A 17,798-nucleotide genomic window follows, 5' to 3' on the forward strand; every position below is an offset into this window, starting at 1 on the left:
GTGACTCTCACGAAAGAAAAAAAAAATAGAAAACGCGTTTTGTTTTTCCCTTTCCGAGAAGCACGGCCGCGACTCTCGCAAAAGTATAAGCGTGCCTCTCGCGGAAGAAAAACCGTGACTCTCGCAAAAGAAAAAAACAGAAAACACGTTTTTCTTCGTTTCCGAAAGGCACGGCCGTGACTCTCGATAAAGCACAACCGTGCCTCTCACGTAAGAAAAACTGTGACTTTTGCGAAAGGAAAAAAACGTGTTTTTTCGCGCAATTTTTTTTTGAAATTCTTTTTGATCGAAAAGGTAAGAAAAACCGGGGGAAAACCAAAACGTCGAAAAAAACTGAAAAAAAAAACGTTTAAAAAGCCGAAAATGTGTGTGGAAAAATAAAAAAATAAAATCCGAAGGGAGCGTCCAGAGCGCGACACGTGGCTAATGGCTGAGAGCGCGCCAAGTGGCGCTGATCATCGCGAGACTCCCGAAGGAGCGCTTATTAACTAGTTGCTCCCAAAAGAGGGTTTGGTTCACTATTACATAATCCCAGCTCGCTACATTAAACTCAAATAAACCAATTTAAATATGGCTGCAAGTTCAAATGAATAAGCCGATTGGGATCAATAAGGAAGAGTGGACAAAGGAATTAAAACTGATAAAGAAGATGGATGGATGTTGACCCAATGAAGAAAAAGACATGCCGTGCTGGTGGACACCATGGGTGTGGGGCTGTGGACGTCATGGCCTGGTCTCGCAAGCTTGTCGCTGTTACCATCAGGATTCAACAACTTTATGTGTGCAGACGATGATTATGTTTTGTGATGCGTCTGCTTAAACTTAGCTTGTCGTTGTTACCCTCAGGATTCAACCACTGTATGTGTGCAGACGATGATTATGTTATGTGATGCGTGTGGATTGTGCTATCCACCACGGTCTGAAACTCTAGGGCCGAAAAGTTCGGTATGGAATTGGAGTTCTTTAGGACCATGGGGTGTGGCACTGGCGGAGCTACAGCAAGGCCAAAGTGGCCGTGGCCCGCCCATGATCGGAGCTACAGCAAGGCCGAAGTGGCCGCTATCTTTTTTCTTTCACATACTACATCGGTAGCTCATAAGCCTAGTCCACTAGCAGTGGGAGATTCAGTAATTATGGCCACAAGGAGCAGCCGAGCTGCAGCGGAACAGCAAGCACCAGTGGCCACTAGCTGGCCAGCATCATACATCAAGCAGCCAAGGGCGAGCACGGGCTGCATATATCTGCTGATTTAATTAAAATATTAGTGAGGGCAGTCTTATGTCTGATGAAGTAGCATGATTCATCGTAATTTAGGAAAATAAATGTTCACTTGTTTGTCTGGCCCGCCCAACTATTTTTGCGTAGCTCCGCCACTGGGGTGTGGGCTTCAGTTATTTTTTTACACTGCACCTCCTGTTGTTTATTCGGGAGAGGCTCGATGCCTTTGGATTCTTGCTTAAGCTGTTTTCTACATATACATGACATGAGTTGTTCAAGTCCTTTTCCTTTTTCGATTGAGGGGGACTACTTGCGCCAGGCCACTTAATTAAAATTAAAACTGAATAATTTTTTGAATATTCAAAATATCCCAAAGAACAGCGATAAGTATAGCTGAACGGACCTTTTGTCCTAATATTATGCGATATTTCATTTTCTTCTTTAAAACTCCATCATGTATTTCACTGATTTGGTTTTGCATAGATTTACACAAATATTTGCTATTGAGCATCATGTGTGCAGAGGTTATTCTCCAATTGGAAGCAAGTTTCTTTCCTTTTTAGAAACCAAGGAAGTTTATTTTGATCCAAATTCAACAATAAAATTCTCAACACTCTTGGTGCATCTATGGAGTGCCATATATTTGATCGATAATAAAACTTTATAAGACAAATGTTAGATATTTGAATAGTATCCTTTTCTGTTTTCAGGAATTAATGTCGCAACCCTACGACTTCACACCAAATAGAAGATAAGGGAGTCGGAAGCAAACTTATTGGGAGCTACGGCAGGTAAACTGTCGAATACGACGCAAACTCAAATTTATTTTATAATGTCAATTGCAACACACAGTCTATTTTGCTCGTAGAATTTTCATGAACAGTGCAAATGTATGGGCATCTCTAGAAGATCACCTATTCTAAAAGTGCAAAACGTATCACTTATCTTATTTCTTATAATTTTTAAGGGATCATACATTTTTTTCATATAGTAAATCCCCTAATACTCCTATCGAGTTTCCTTCATCAAGCAAATTTCTTTAAATGTGTTGTGATTCGTTAATACATTTGTCTTGTGATGTTCGGATTGACTATACTTTCTAACTACATGCTGCACTAGACAGCGAGGAACATGCCAATGATGCTGCAGTGTGAAACTGTTCCTTTGAAAGACCTAACGATCAGTGGATCTAGTTAATGGATGCCAAGTAAATGTACTATGATGTACTATTGTCTGCGTGATATCAACAGATATTTGGCCCGACAAATTGTAGATACAGGAATACTTTTTATGAATTTGTTCTTGCCAGGTTTGATGTCCAGCAGGTCGACTCCAATGATTTCTTTCATAATCGGGACAGAGTTGCAGGTGTTATTAGGTAGCCGACTGAAATATGTTTTTCTTTTGTAGGGAAGGACACTGAAACATGTAAGTAGGAGAGTAACTTACAGGCCTAAGCTTTGGAAACAACCAGTGATCAAATAAGAGTTGACAGAAAACTTGTGTGCTTGTGTTTACATGGTGATACTCCATCGAGCATATGTCTGGTTTCTGTAATAAAGTATCTAGTTCACTGATTTATTCTCTCCATGGCAATCTACTTGTTTGAGCTGGCTACGAGCCATGTAATGTAAGCGAGGAATACGAGGCTGTATGTTCCACATGGCTGGGTACGTAGCTCTCTCCACATCTAAAGCATGCAATGGCTGACTAGCTCGTAAATTACTTACATATTCCGCTTTCGGATTGAGTTGACATGTCTCGCCAGAGCATGCAGACGCTTCCCCAAAGGCCAGGTCTCGACATTAGCTGCGCTGTACCACAGGAGAGAAAGGCACTTTCTCCTGCTCCCGACTAGGGCTGAAAAAAAAGCTCGAAACTCGTGAGCTAAATGAGTAGTTCGTGATTTGGCTCGAATCGACTCAAATTCGAAGAATAACGAGTCAAGCCGAGTTTTAGTTTAAGATCGTTTATAGACCAAGTTAACCGAGCCAATCTCACGAGTACTCGTGTAACTCGTTAGGCTCGGTACAAAAGATCAGCCACTTTCAATATAAAAAAAGATCAGCCACTCAGCATCTTATGTCCCAAGCGCACAACACAAGGCCTAACCGTTGAAGGCCCAATCGCCTAGGAGACTCATGGGTTACAAAGAAATTACTATTGTTTAGGGATATATATGTATGTATATATATATATAATAATTTTTATAATATTTAAGGGTTTTATATTCATATATTTAACGAGCTTAACAAGCTAAACAAGCCAGCTCGTAAGTTATACGAGTCAAGCCAATCTTATATTTGAGCTCGTTAATAATAACGAGTCGAGTCGAGTTAGCTCGTTAACGAAACAAGCTCTAGCGAGTCGAGCCGAGCTGACTAGACTCGCCTCGAATTCCAGCCCTACTCCCGACTCTCACCGGCGAGGAAGATGCTCCCGTCCTCCGTCCAGGCCATGCTCTGGATGATCTGTCACCGCCACACCAAGAGTCAAAACTTATTTTTCCTTTTGGGGTCGACATCCATGCTAGTGGACTCCGAAGTCTGAACAGCAGCAAGCAAGCAGAGGTGGCATTGGTCAAATCACGAGGTAAAAAACACCCCGAGAGGGACGGATCGTCTCGCCGGCCCTTTGGACTATCGTTGGGGTCACCAATCATTCATGGCTGGGCAGGAGAAAGGTGAACCGCTCTGTTGGGGTGGAAGGGACTCTACGCCCAGAGATCACAAATCTCCACACCCCGAACTTGGGCGAGGGTCAATGGGACGGCACGAGCGCAGCTGCTGGGCACGTCTTTTCCCATTGTTTCCCCGGCTGGTTGGCTGGCTCTCGTCGTCGCCTCGCGCGCGTGCTGTTTCCGGTGTCCTGTGGCGCCGATTGATCGCTCGCTCTCGATCCCATGCATGCATGCCCATGCTCCCTCTCTTTGCGCAAAAGCTCGTCGTGCTGTGTTCTTCCTCCGGGTGAAAGGGGCTCGTCAGACACGCATTTCCTGGCTGACGTGGATCCGATGATGGTTTAACAATCCCCTCGTTAGAGCATCTCCAACAACCATGCCAAAAGACGCGCGCGCGGTAAACTTTCACTTTAGCACGCGCAGGACGTTTTGGCGCGCTCCAGCGGCGGTAGGAAACTAGCGCGCGGGAAACGACGACGCGCGTGGGGAAAGGCGGCAGCGCTGCTTCGAGCACGCCTATAAATTGCCGCGCTCGCCACGCGGCCTCCACACTACGCGCACTCTCCTTGCTACTCTGCCGCTTCCTCGCTCCCGCCACCACCGCGCCACCATGCCGCCGCGCCGCCGTGGATCGTCTGGCTACCGCGACGTCCTCGAGCGCCCCGGCGGCACCTACTATGCCGAGATCCGATCCGGCGATGTCCGGCTTGGCCTCGGCACGTTCGGGGCCGCGCACGAGGCCGCCCGCGCGTACGACGCGGCGGCGTGGTGCCTAGGGGCCGACGGCGCAGATGAACTTCATCGACGTCTTCACGCGCGAGCAGGCACATGACGTCGCCCCTCCGCCTCGTCTTATCACGGACCAGGATCGTGCGGAGCATCGTCGGCAGCAGCGCCACCTCCTCGTCGCCGAGGAAGACGAGCGAGCCATGGCGGAGTGGCGCTGGCGCCACCCGGAGGACGTCACGGCGGAGCACGCCTTCTGGGTGGAAAGGACGGCAAAGCGCCGCGCGGTGCAGTTGGAGAGGCGTCGGCGAAAGGCCCTGGCGATATCGCAGTGTGATATCGTTGAGGCAGGTGGGGTGTGGTTGATCCTCGTTGGGAGGACATGTTGATCAATACCTCAGACAACACCAGTCCGGATGAGGACGAAGACGACTCAGAGTAGGGTGTAGTTGCACCATAGTTCATCTAGTTGCACCATAGTTCATGTAGTTGCACTGTAGTTTTATGTATCTATGTATTGTTTATCAATCTATGCTATGAACTATGTAAAATATCTATATTTTTATTATCTATGTAAAATATGTATGCAATGTTTCGTGAGATAGCACGTGCGCTGCATTTTAGCATGCCTGCTGGAGATACAAGCGCGCTAAATTTTAGCGCGGCGGCTGGAGCCAGCACTGTCCGCCGCGTTTTTCCAGGCGATAGACGCGCTGCAAAGTAGTTTTTAGCGTGCCGCGCGTTCGGCGGCTGTTGAAGATGCTCTTAACCATTGGAAATCCCTTATTCTCAAAAAAATATGGAAAACCATTTATGAGTGCTCCGTTTTATAATGCAACACATATTGACTTTTTAAAAAATCAACCTATACAAATTTTCTTTAAGCTTATAGAAAAAATAGCTATATCTAGAATACCAATTACATATGATAAAGTATATCATGAGAAGTATTTTCTTTTGAACCGGGCATAACCACTTTCCATTACTGCGACATAACGGAAATACAGCAAGGTCCACAGAATGAGACAGGAGAGGGGAGAGCGAGTTCAAGCACCGCCGGGAAACCTACTGCGAGCACTCGCCATCGAGATAACTCATGTAGGGCAAAAACCCGGCAACACCAAATCACTACGAAGTTCATATGGGGCAACCCCCCTAAACAGCTCACAGGCGAGCAGCATAACGGCGAACCCATAAAAGGGATAGACTCCAGGAACGAGAACATAAACCAATGCAAAAGACAACCATCACGAGCATGCCTCCATCTTCGCTGACGCACCACCACTTTTTTCCTCAGCAAATTTCCAGCGGAACTTCTCAGTCTTCGTTTGCAGCGCAGATGCGCATCAGCCTCGTCGTACTGCTCTTCAGCATGTCCACTCCTGCACGCAAATCGACCGCATCCTCTTGCTTCAGCAGTCCTGCCCAATAACCAAGGAAAGCGCACATGGAGAAACAACATTCAAAAGGCGTTTTCAAACGTTTAGATTCAACGGTAACACCATTACGACATGTCCAGATAGCCCAGCAAAGCGCAGCGATGCCAACTGTGTAAAAAATCTCCCCATTTGGGAAGTAAACATGACACCAGGAGTAAGCCTGCCATAGGCTGTTCGGACACAGCTCAGTGCCGAGCATGCAGGCAACACTTCTCCAAGTCACTTTAGCTACAGGGCAGGCAAAGAAGAGATATTGTGAGGTCTCATTCTCCCCACAAAAAGAGCATTTCGGATTTCCTTTTCACCCCCTTTTTTTCATCACATTCCGAGTAAGGATAGCATCCTGGAACAACTGCCACATAAAAATTTTGATCTTTAAAGGAATGCCAGCTCTCCAAACCCACGCAAAACTACATCCTGTGATATTTCTTTCCAGGAAAGAATAAACCGATTTGGTCGTAAAGACCTTTTTATGACCCAGGCCCCACTCAATGTCATCTGATTCATCGGATATACAACTCCCCCTAGCAGCAGCAACCACCTGTTGCCATTGCTCCATGAGCTCATTGTTTAATCTTCTCCGAAAAAAGGATAAAGGATCCGCCTCCCAACACTTATTCATAGTGCATTCAGGGGAGTTGCAGATCGAAAATAACCGAGGAAACTGATCCTTAAATGGCACCCGATCACCAATAGGATCAATCCATATCCTTGCTATATTCCCAGATCGAATAACGATTTTTCTACCAGCCATATAAAGGTCTTTCACCTTCATAATATCTTTCCAGCACGGTGAGTCATTCACCTTTGTCTTGACAGAGGCTACCGTGTCTCTGCCAAGATATTTAGCTTTAATGATCTCCTGCCAAAGGCCAGTTTTAGTCTCCAGTTTCCACCACCACTTAGCAAGGAGGCTTAAGTTTTGCTTATGTAAATCTTTCACACCCAAACCACCCTTCTCCTTAGATCTACAGATACGAGCCCATCGCACTAGATAGTAGTGCTTCCTCTTTTTGGACACCTGCCAAAAAAACTTTCTCCGATGTTTGTCCAACCTGTCTATAATGGTCTTCGACAGAAGGAACATAGACATGTAATAATAAGCGATACTGGATATATTAGCATTAAGTAGCGTCAGTCTACCCCCCGAGGAGGCATTACTGCCCAAACCAGAATCACACCTACTAATATACTTAGCTTTCAGAAAATCCCAATCAACCCCTCTGATGGATGAATAACTGACTGGGACCCCCAAATATTTCATAGGGAAGTGGCCAATCTGACAGTTGAAAATGTCAGCATAAGTTTGCAATATGTTGTCATCCCCCCCAACACAAAGAATCTCACTCTTCTGGTAGTTAATTTTCAAACCTGACATGAGTTCGAACATATACAGAAGAAGCTTAAGATTCACAGCTTTATCTGGATCGTGTTCAATACAAAGAACGGTATCGTCTGCATATTGCAGAATTGCTACCCCATTCTCCACCAGATCCGCAGCCAACCCAACAAATAGATTGTTTTTCTGTGCTTGCAGCACCATTTTGCATAAGCACTCAGCTGCGATATTAAACCGGAACAGGGATATAGGATCTCCCTGTCTGACCCCTTTATAACTTTGGAAGTAAGGTCCCATAGTATTGTTCAACTTGACACAAACTGTGCCATTATGCAGGATTTTTCTCATCCACTCACACCATGTTTTCCCAAACCCTCTATTATCAAGGCACTTCAAAAGGAAATCCCAATTAACCTTGTCATATGCTTTCTCGAAGTCGAGTTTAATGACAATCCCACATTTTTTCTTAACATAAGTATGGTGAAGAATTTCATGCAAAGATAAGACCCCATCCATGATATTCCTGTTTTTGATAAAGGCATTTTGATATTTGCTAAACAAAGTGTCAGCAAAAAAGGCCACTCTATTATCTAAGACCTTGGTAATCAGTTTATAGGGACATCTCAACAAACATATAGGCCTGAATTGTTGGATCTTATCTGCTCCAGAGATCTTGGGCAGGAGAGTGATAATGTCGTAGTTCAACCTATACACGTCCAAGCTTCCATCATGGAAGGCATGGAACAGACCCATAATATCTTTTTTCACTATATCCCAACAGTGTTGGTAAAACTCGGCCGGAATGCTATCTGACCCAGGAACCCTATTACTGTTCATAGAAAACAAGGCTTTTCTAACTTCCTCTTCAAAGAAGGGTCTAGTTAGCATCATATTATCAACCTCACTAATCTTCTCCCTCTCTTCCCACACATCAGGATCCATTTGGAATAAGTTTCCAGGGGCAGGTCCAAATAGCTCTTTATAAAATTCAGTTGCATGATTAAGAAGGTTCTCAGTCCCTTCAATGACCCGATCTCCAACATTCAGAGAATGAATGGTGTTTTTTCTCTTATTACCATTAGCGATCTTCTGGTAATAGTTGTGTTACTATCTCCTTTAAGCAGCCATCTTTCTTTAGATTGTTGCAGTAAGTAAAGCTCCTCATTGACAAGGATGTCATTGAGCTCCACCAACAGACTTCGTTTATTACATAGCAACTCAGGGTCGATATTGCCATCTTCTTCCATCTCCTCAATCTTCTCCAATTCCTCCTTAATTTTTTTCTTTCTGATCCTCTCATTTCCAAATTTATTAGATCCCCATCCTTTGAAGAATTTTTTCACTCTTTTCAGCTTGATGTTCAAGACATCGACAGGGTCAGATGTATTGACATTCTTAGTCCAAATCTTTTCAACCAGAGGAAGGAACTCTTCAGACTTGAGCCAACTTAACTCGAATCTGAACTCTCTTGTGTGCGGAACTCGTACAACATGATTGTCCGAGGACACCAAGAGAGCATTATGGTCTGACATATCCCTGACCAACTTTCTAACATTAACAAGAGGGAACAGATCCTCCCAATCATTACTCATCAACACACGGTCTAATTTTTCTAGGGTCGGGTGAGCTTGGTTATTAGTCCACGTGTACATCCCCCCACACATATGGATCTCGTTCAGGCACATAGAATTTATAACTGAGTTAAACAAATCAGTATAAATGGAGTGGTACCAATTCTTGTTCTTCTCCCCACTATGTCTGAGGATATTAAAATCCCCCCCCCCCAATAAGGAAAGGTGTTTGAGTGTGGCTACAAAACTCTGCCAGCTCCACTACAAAATCATTTTTGTCACAATCATGTGCAGGACCATAAACTGTACATAAGGTCCAGACTTTCTGAATGTCGACATCAAGGAAACAAACTTGTAGAATAAATTTCCCTTTTCTCTGGAGATAACTTCGAACTTCTCTTTTTTCACTCCACAGAGGATGCCTCCTGATTTCCCAATAGCTGGGATCCAGTCCCAGTCAAAAGCATTATCAGGATCTATCTTCCTGAAGTAGCTCTCCAGAAAGTTTTTCTTATGGGTCTCTTGCAGGCAAACAAAGTCCAGGGAATGATCTCTGATCATATGGGATAGGCAGGAACTCATTCCCTTTTTTCCTGCCCCCCTACAATTCCAAAAAATTCCTATCATTTACAATGACTTTTCCTCCCTCTCCCCCCTCTGGTGGCCCTGTAATGATGGACAGGACTGCCAGTTTTGGTATTATCTTTGCCCATATTAGGTTTTTGACTTCTAGTAACAAGTCTAGATATAGCAATTTTAACCTTTGGGATTTTTTTCCTCCTGGATTTTACTAAAATAAAATTGGCCTCAGGGTCATCCCCCTCATCCCCCCATTCAGTGCTAACTGAAGTTTGATCACCCTTTTCATTAGTGATATACATCACACAGTCCCCATCCTGATTGTCAGAGGAGGGGGCATGTAGATCACTATTATTTCCCCTCATTTTCTCTAATTCTCTAAGGATATCCACACTAGAGAAATTAGAGTCAGGTATAATCACGCCCATATTAGATGCCCTAAGCATAAGATCATTATTTGTGAGCACGTCAAAAGAATTGTGACATGAGGGAGTACCTTCTAAATTTCTCTTCTTAGATAAAGTCACAGCCCTGTCCTGCATTTTGCCAGCCATGTTCTGCAAATTCCTCATGCTGAATCTTATCACATCTTCAGATATAAGTGGAGGAGTAGGTATCACCTCCCCCATATCATCAGGTGAGGCAGGGTACTGTACCATATACTCCACTTTTTCCCGCATCTTGTCTTCTAGGTCACCTTCAATCTCTTCAACCTGGACACATGAGTTGTCCACCTCCGTATGAGACAATTTTTCAACTTGGATGTCAACATCAGCATGAAATGAACTATCAATGCATACCTGGATCTCATCAGCAGATATCCTGTTGTTATCAACAACCAGGAGTGCCTGAGATCTCATTTCCTCTTCCTTGTTATATGCCTCTTCAGCAATAGTCTCAATAAGCAGGGTATTATCCTCCTCTGACTCATCTGATTCCTCATGCTCTCCATCAATAACATCTGTAGGAGCAGTTTTCCCAGACATGTCACACTTGCTGGACTCCCAACCTCTCTCTTTTTCTGAGACCTTGGGATCAGCTTTGTTTGGAGTCTGTTTTCCCATAGGTATGTTTTTTTTGGCAGTATCCACTTGGGATGTGCCCGTCTGTCTTTCAGGATTTCGAACCAAGATATTCTCTATCTCATAAAAGAAATCAAAAAAATGTGTTCCAAGCACAGCTTCAGCCACTTCAGGGAGTTCATCAATGTTGCGACAACCAAGCCGGACCCGTACGTATTCAGGCTTATGTAGGGTGGCCATGTCGATTTCCAAAGGAACACCAACCAATGAGGAAACATAAGCCAGGTTTCTCTCATTCCTTCTCTCCAGAGGCACATTGATAACTTTAACCCAAGCAGTTTCCATCACACCCTTGGCCCCAATATTGGTCGTCCATGGAACAATTTTCACTACCACACCGCAAGATTTAAGCGTCATTTTGTCATTGTAACAAGCTTTCTTAACATCTCTCTGATTCGGAAAGCGCATCACGTAGGTCTGGGGTCCAATGGGACGAGCAGTACAATGCCATTTGGTTCCTATGTAATCAGAGAAAGCATCTTCTAACTCCTTAACAGTAGCACTTCCTTCAATCACAGTAATGACCACACTAGTAGCTCTCTCTTTGAGCTGCTTAGCTGTGCACGAATTAGGAATGTAAAAGAAGCCCTGCCCTTTGGCTTGGAAAGCACACATGGGTGCCACACACTCCCAAGGTAAAAAAGTAGTGCAAACTAATGCTAAATGACCCATCTTACTGCATCTCTCGCAAAAAGCTTGCGGACAACTAACAGGGGCATGAGTTGAAGTTTTGCAGATCATGCAAGGTTCATGAGCATTGGTTGGGGTCACCTGAACAGAAGAACCAGCGCACTGATCGTTGGGGACGACTTGATTTTTTCTGAAATTCGTCGCCTCAGATCCAGTGGGATTAGGGTTTTTCTCCATCCAAACCCCCCCGATCTGGCCCGCTTGGCTCGATCCGCCGCATCGTCCCAGCGCTCGGTGTCGTCCGTCGCCGACGCCGCTTGCTTGTTGGTGGAGTGGTCGTCGCCGTCCGCCTCCCTGGACCAGGAGAAGCGACCTCTCCCGCGCCCTCGGTCAAAGCGACCCGCGCCGCGCCCCATCCATCCAGATCCGAAGCCCTCGCACCGATTCCCACGGAATCCGCGGCCGCCGTGTTCCTCCATCGCCAGAGCTCTTGGTGAAGAAGCTACCACCTCCACGAACAATCTGTGGTCACCTCCAATCTTCCCCTCCCACCACTGGAAGGAGGACGAGATTTTCGATCTAGGGTTTCGTGGCGCCGCCCAGAGATGAGAGAGGGCGGCTTCTAGGTCAAGAATGGGGCGAGCCGCACGGGATCGGAGTTTTGTACCCCTCGCATCGCTGGTCTCCCCGCCATGGATCCCTTGATCTCCATCCACGTGTCTCTCATCCGCGGGGGCGGCGGCACCACACCCGGGTGCGGACCCAGGATGCCTGGGGCCCAGGAACTCCGACCCGCATCGTGACGATCCGGCGCGTACGCTCCGTCCCCACCGGAACGAGCCGCATCCCCGTGTACCGCCGGGGCGTTCGCCGGAATCCGATCGTGAACCCTCGCGAAATGACACGGGAAAGACACGACCTGCCCGATGTCGGGGCATTCGCCCTCACGAAGGAAGCGTGCATCCACCGTGACCCCCCTCTGGTCGATCAACACGAGCCGGAGGGCCCCCCGTCGAAGAAGGATCTCCCCGTCGGCGAAGTTGACAGTGCATGCCGCAGCGAGGTCCGGTGCGAAGGAGACACGCCAGCGCACGTCGCACTCAGCGGACATAGTCGCACGTTCATATCATGAGAAGTATGATTGTAGATATTAGTAGTTCTATCTATAAGCTTGGTCAAAAATTATAAAGTTTGCCTTTTCTAAAAAAATCTATATGCCCACTTCATTATGAAACGGAGGAAGTACCATTTTGTCGCCAAATCTTGAAATCCCTTTTGTGACGCCGTGTTGCTCGGATTTAGCGGGGAGCTTAGCCCATCTGTTGGGAAAACGCATAACATCTTTGCTAGGGGTTACAGGCTCTTAACCCCACGGCCGGTGGGATCGTTGATATGAATGCGGAACACAAAGTAACTGGCGGGGACGATGTTCTTATTATGATATATTTGGTTTAGAATAGTTATCATTACCTGCGGCGACATGAAAAACCCCTAGAAACTCTTTTTCTACAAGTCGATTATTTGGCGTTGCTTCTTAATTATTTCACTTTTAAAGCACAATAGAATATAGATCCTCATATATGTGCACTCACACTTATCCCTATGAACGCACCTACGAATATCCTTTCAACAGTTGACGATGCAATGTTGCTAGGGAAGGACGTTGGCGGATTTAGAAGCTCAAAGTAGTGCTATAAGACGGACAGACGGGCGCTAGGACCTACCGCGGCGACAAATTTCTCGTGGCAATCGACCAGGCATGGAAAACAAAGTCAGCCAAGGCAATTACAGAGATAGGGGTCAATTCATCTCTGCTTGGGCATCACCAAGACCTCTCGCGCCTCATGTTCTACCCCGTTGATCCTCGGCACCATCACACGGCCCTCTCTGTGCTACAGTACAACTGCGGTCGTTCGGAGTTGACTGTCATTCACCCCACATGCATTGGCGCGGTGAAGGACAACATGTTCGACTAGTCCGTCGGGCTGTGCCTTTGCCTGTATGCATTGTCGTTCCCGTCCGCACGGTGATGATGTCATAGTGGAAGGAAGAAGGGCGATCGAGAGGACATGTGTGGTGGGGGTATGATGACGGAGAGAGGAAGGAAGGGAGAGATGAAGTTTTTCCCATTTTTTTTACCTTTCCCCATTTCTTCCCTTTGGAAGAGATGAGTCCCACATGCAAGTGACCTACTCCCTCCATTCCGAATTGCTTGTCTTGAATTTGTCTAGATACGGATGTATCTAGACTTATTTTAGTGCTAGATACCTCCGTATCTAGACAAATCCAAAACAAGTAATTCGGAACGAAGGGAGTAGTATATAGAGGGAGCCTATCCGCCGGCTACTTAGGGATATTTTGAACAAAGAAATTGGTAAAACGCCATTGACCATGCAGAAATGGAGTGAAAGTGCATTTCCATAGCACCACCAAACAGAATAGAAGTAAAACTGGAGTGTTTCAAAAACTTGGAACGATCCTTAGTAGTGGAAAGAGCAATGCTATGGGGACGATAAAGTTTAAACGACTCATGCACGACGATTAAATCGAGCTGAGGAATCTCGAGCACAGCTGAGCAGTGGCCGCTGGATCCTTTGGTCGTGCACTCATCGTACACACAGTGTCGTGTGTGGAGCAGTTCCGTAGTGGAAACCAACTAGGATAAAAAGTAATTTTTTTATTTAACCAATTGTAGCTCGTTTGATGCCGATATTTAGCATACCAATGTATTGGCAAATCTAAACATTGGATACCAATTGGTTGGCTACCAATTATTTGACCATTTAAAAAAACATTCCAACTTTGGCAACATTTGGTTTTTACAAAATATGGGGTTGTCGAATGTATTATTTTACCCCAAAAGACATATTAGATTTGATAATTATCAAAGAAAACGGTCAGTAAAAAGTAAAATAACATTAAAAATTATACTGATCATTTTTTCCTTCGATTATAGGTACGTACTGAACCAAGTAGTAAGCCTTAATTGTACATGCATGTGAATCGTGGCCACGTAGTGTCAACCGTACAACATGATGCCCACAAGGCTCCGGCGGTCGGGGGCGCGTGGGGCATGGACGGAAACCCCGCTCCTGCCCATGCCGTGCACGCACAACCAGATAACACGCGGAGAGATGCGTAGGACATGCATAGGTACATAGGCAGAGAGTACATAAAGGTACATTACAATTACATAGAGAGCTATCAAGCTGCAGAGCCTACCAGTCTGCAAGTACTTCTAGATCTTGTTTACTAGTCGTAATTAGGAGCAGCTCGTGAACTGTTAACATGCCAATGCCTAGCTACCTACGTACAGCTCTGCTGCTGCTGCCGCCGCCGCTCCTCCTCCTCCTCCTCACGCTCGATCGTCTCGACGATACGGTGGACGGCCGCCGCGATGTCGTCCACCGACGAGAGCCGGCAGTCGTCTTCCACCTGCGGCCATCATGCATGGCATCATCAACCAGACACAGAGCGGCTCACATGAATTCATTTGCTACGTACTACGAGGCTACGACACAAAGAAATGGACGTTCGATGATCCTGCAGTCGTACTACGGCAGTCAATCCATGCAGCACTTCATCTAGCGTCAAAACAATAATGCAGCTTCATCTTTGCGGTGAAACACGCGGAGGTGTGATGTTTTGGAGGAGCCGTCCCGGACAAGGGCGCGGAAAACGAGGCAAGTTAGTTGTTTCGGCGTCACGCGCGCGCTGCCAAGCGAGCGAACGGTCTCGAAAAAGAAACGGCTACAGCTAGCTAGCATGGGGAGTCTGTGGTACGTACGTACCTTGAGGCTGAGGCAGTAGAGCGCCATGTGGCCGGCGCTGGTGGCGTTGAGGTGCAGCACGGCGAGCCGGTGGCCCTGCAGCCCCGCCACGATCCTCAGCAGCTGCCTAGGCCGCCGCCGCGACAGCACCTTCAGGCTCGCGTGGCTCTCCACGATGGTCACCTCGATGTCCGCCACGGCCGACTGCTTCGAGCCCGACGTCCCGTCGTTGTCGGCATTGCCGCCGCTGCCGTCCGCAGAGGCGTCTGCTGCTGGTGTGGCCGGGGCGTGGCGGACGCTCATCGTGTACTGCGGGAAGGTGAAGAAGTCTACAAAGGGCACTGCGGCGGCGGAATCGACGTCGCCGCTGACGGGGCAGTCGTCGCGTAGGCGGGCGTGCCGGTGCGCCTCCAGGGATTGAACTAGCTGCTCCAGCTCCTTGACGTAGTTGATCGCGCCGCCAATTATGGATGCCTGGTCGCCCTGTTCGTAATCACAATAGATACTATGTGCTCTGACTTTGGATCGATCAAGTTCGAAATAAGTACTCCCTGAAAATTACATCCAAATTTTCAAAAATGAGCTAAGGAATACGTACCCTGTGCACATAGGAAGCCGGCATGAGGGACCGGAGCACGCCAAGGTACTCGTTCATCTGCTTGCGGCGGTTGCGCTCGACGGTGATGTGGGTCATCCGCTGGCTCTCCGCCTCCTCAATGTTCTTTACGCTCCTGGCTCTTCGCCGCTTCCTCCTCCCTGCCGCACCTGACGCCGACGCCGCGCCCACGGCACCGTCGTCCGCGTCTCCACGGTCACCGCCGTGCCCCGGCGGCGGCAGCGCCAGCAAGGAGGAACTGCCTTCCGGGACTTCGGCGCTCGGGATCATCACGGAGGCGCTCGCAACCGCGGCGCCGCAGTGGGCGTTGCTTCCGTCCAACTCCACGCCACCGCCGTGCCCGTGCTCATTCCCGCCCCAAACTCCACCGCCTCCTCCTACTCCTTCGGCAGCCATGGCGCAGCGCCCAAAGAACCCTTTCGAGAACACCACGGCCTCCAACGCCATACGCGCGCGGCGCGGCTCGGCTTGATCAAGGAATTGACGAAGATGGAGATGTGCACGGGGAAGAGAGATGTCTCACTACCTAGCTTCTAGCTCTCAGTCCATGGCTCCATTGCCAGAATAATTTATACCCGCAGCACCACTGGAGCGGCCAGGGCGCGGGCTTACGTGGTTTGCGGTGTGATTAGGCTATGATTTGGTCGGACTGCTGGCACTGCACGGCACGGCGTCGTGCCATGGCAGGGACAGAGAGAGAAAAGAGGATGACGGGACGGTATGCGAGTCATCCGGAAATGCAACATTGGCTTTGCCAAGAAAAACACGCCCAAGAAAAACGCAAGACACGTCTTCCTTTTCTTTTGGAGACCGGCTTCACGGTCCATCCCGTGCGTACCGGGTAGTATGAATTTTCAAATGTACAAAAAAAGTATGGTACTCTCTCCGTCCCAAAAAACCCGTCGAAGAAATGAATAAAAATAGATATATCTAAAACTTAAACACATCTCATCCATCTCTGCAACAAATATTTTCGAACAGAGGGAGTAATTTTTTCAACATAGTACAGACGCAAATACTCATACGCACATGCATCCATTCCTACGAATAAACGCGTGCACACACACTCTACCACTTATGAGCGCCTCAGAGAGAGACTGAGTCGACACATCAACATGAGATTGATGAAGTCGTCATAGATGCCTTCAACAACGCCGGAAGGCCTGAAATAAATTTAAAAAATGTGACCACCAACGCTAAGTATATGACTTGAACCCCGATGGGTTGGTTCCACCACATGCAACCTAACTTCAAAAATAAATAATCTATTTTTAATCCGTTTGTGAGAAAGCATGAAAGAGACAGGAGACTTGAATTTTGGACCTCAACGATAAGAATCCGCATGGTTAAGGCGCCTTACCAAATCGTCCCTTTTTCTTTGGATTGAATGGTTCGTATGCTTTTTAAGTCTTGAATTTCGAACACATCTTGTTTTCGGCCAGATTGGTTGGCACTTCCAAAATCCCTTAGGACAGACTCCAAATCAAAGGTTGGTTTTGGGGAGTCAGGGCGTCCACTACGCAGGTTTCCGACAATCCGATCCCACCCAAAACCCTGGTCAGTTCTAGAAACCTCGCCGCATTCACATAGGTTCACCAGCCACTCACTTACCCAAATTAAATCATGTTGGTACGGCATGCCACCTGAGAAACCTACTCCAGCTTCAAAGTTGGCCGGCCTCCCCCAAACCCTATGCCCATCCACTCTTCCCCTCTCCCAAAGTTGTCGCACAACATACCTTCATGGTGTCTCGTCCTCGTAGAGGCTTGGGACTTCGACGGTCCAAGTCAATCAAAGAGACGGACACTTGCTGCCAGCCGAACGGGCAGCTCCTCTACGTCGGGTTGGCCGAGTCCGAGCACGAGATCTACCTTCAAGTCGAGGAGAGGCAGACGAGCTTCTGCGCCACGAGCGTGATGTGCGGCCGGGGATGGATGCCACCACGGTTGGAGTCGGCTTCCTTAATTGGCGTTGCGACAAACAACAACAACATAGGCGGCGACAATGACGGTGGTGCCGTCGGTCTCGGAGGCCATGCCTATGAGGTCACGGTCTAGTACTTAACTTAGGTTTTCGTTTAGTTTAGCTAAATTTAGATTAGTTTGGATCAAACTTTTTAATTTTTATCAAATATGCATGTAATATGTC

The 17,798-nt window shown here is 47.2% G+C and overlaps 1 protein-coding gene and 1 pseudogene across 1 annotated transcript; one reads left to right on the forward strand and one right to left on the reverse strand.

The window, feature by feature from the left end:
* Positions 1-4,508: 4,508 nt before the first annotated feature.
* LOC119316010 lies at positions 4,509-5,066 on the forward strand (annotated as a pseudogene).
* Positions 5,067-14,422: 9,356 nt separating this feature from the next.
* Positions 14,423-16,273, reverse strand: LOC119314306 (transcription factor bHLH94-like). Its single transcript, XM_037589039.1, has 3 exons — positions 15,633-16,273; positions 15,056-15,517; positions 14,423-14,699 (listed from the first exon to the last, which is right to left on the reverse strand). The coding sequence occupies exons 1-3, from the start codon at positions 16,095-16,097 to the stop codon at positions 14,571-14,573; spliced, it is 1,056 nt and encodes a 351-aa protein (XP_037444936.1). The 5' UTR covers positions 16,098-16,273; the 3' UTR covers positions 14,423-14,570.
* Positions 16,274-17,798: the final 1,525 nt, after the last annotated feature.

This window comes from Triticum dicoccoides, chromosome 6A (assembly GCF_002162155.2).
Source record: "Triticum dicoccoides isolate Atlit2015 ecotype Zavitan chromosome 6A, WEW_v2.0, whole genome shotgun sequence".
NCBI classification, from domain to species: domain Eukaryota; kingdom Viridiplantae; phylum Streptophyta; class Magnoliopsida; order Poales; family Poaceae; genus Triticum; species Triticum dicoccoides.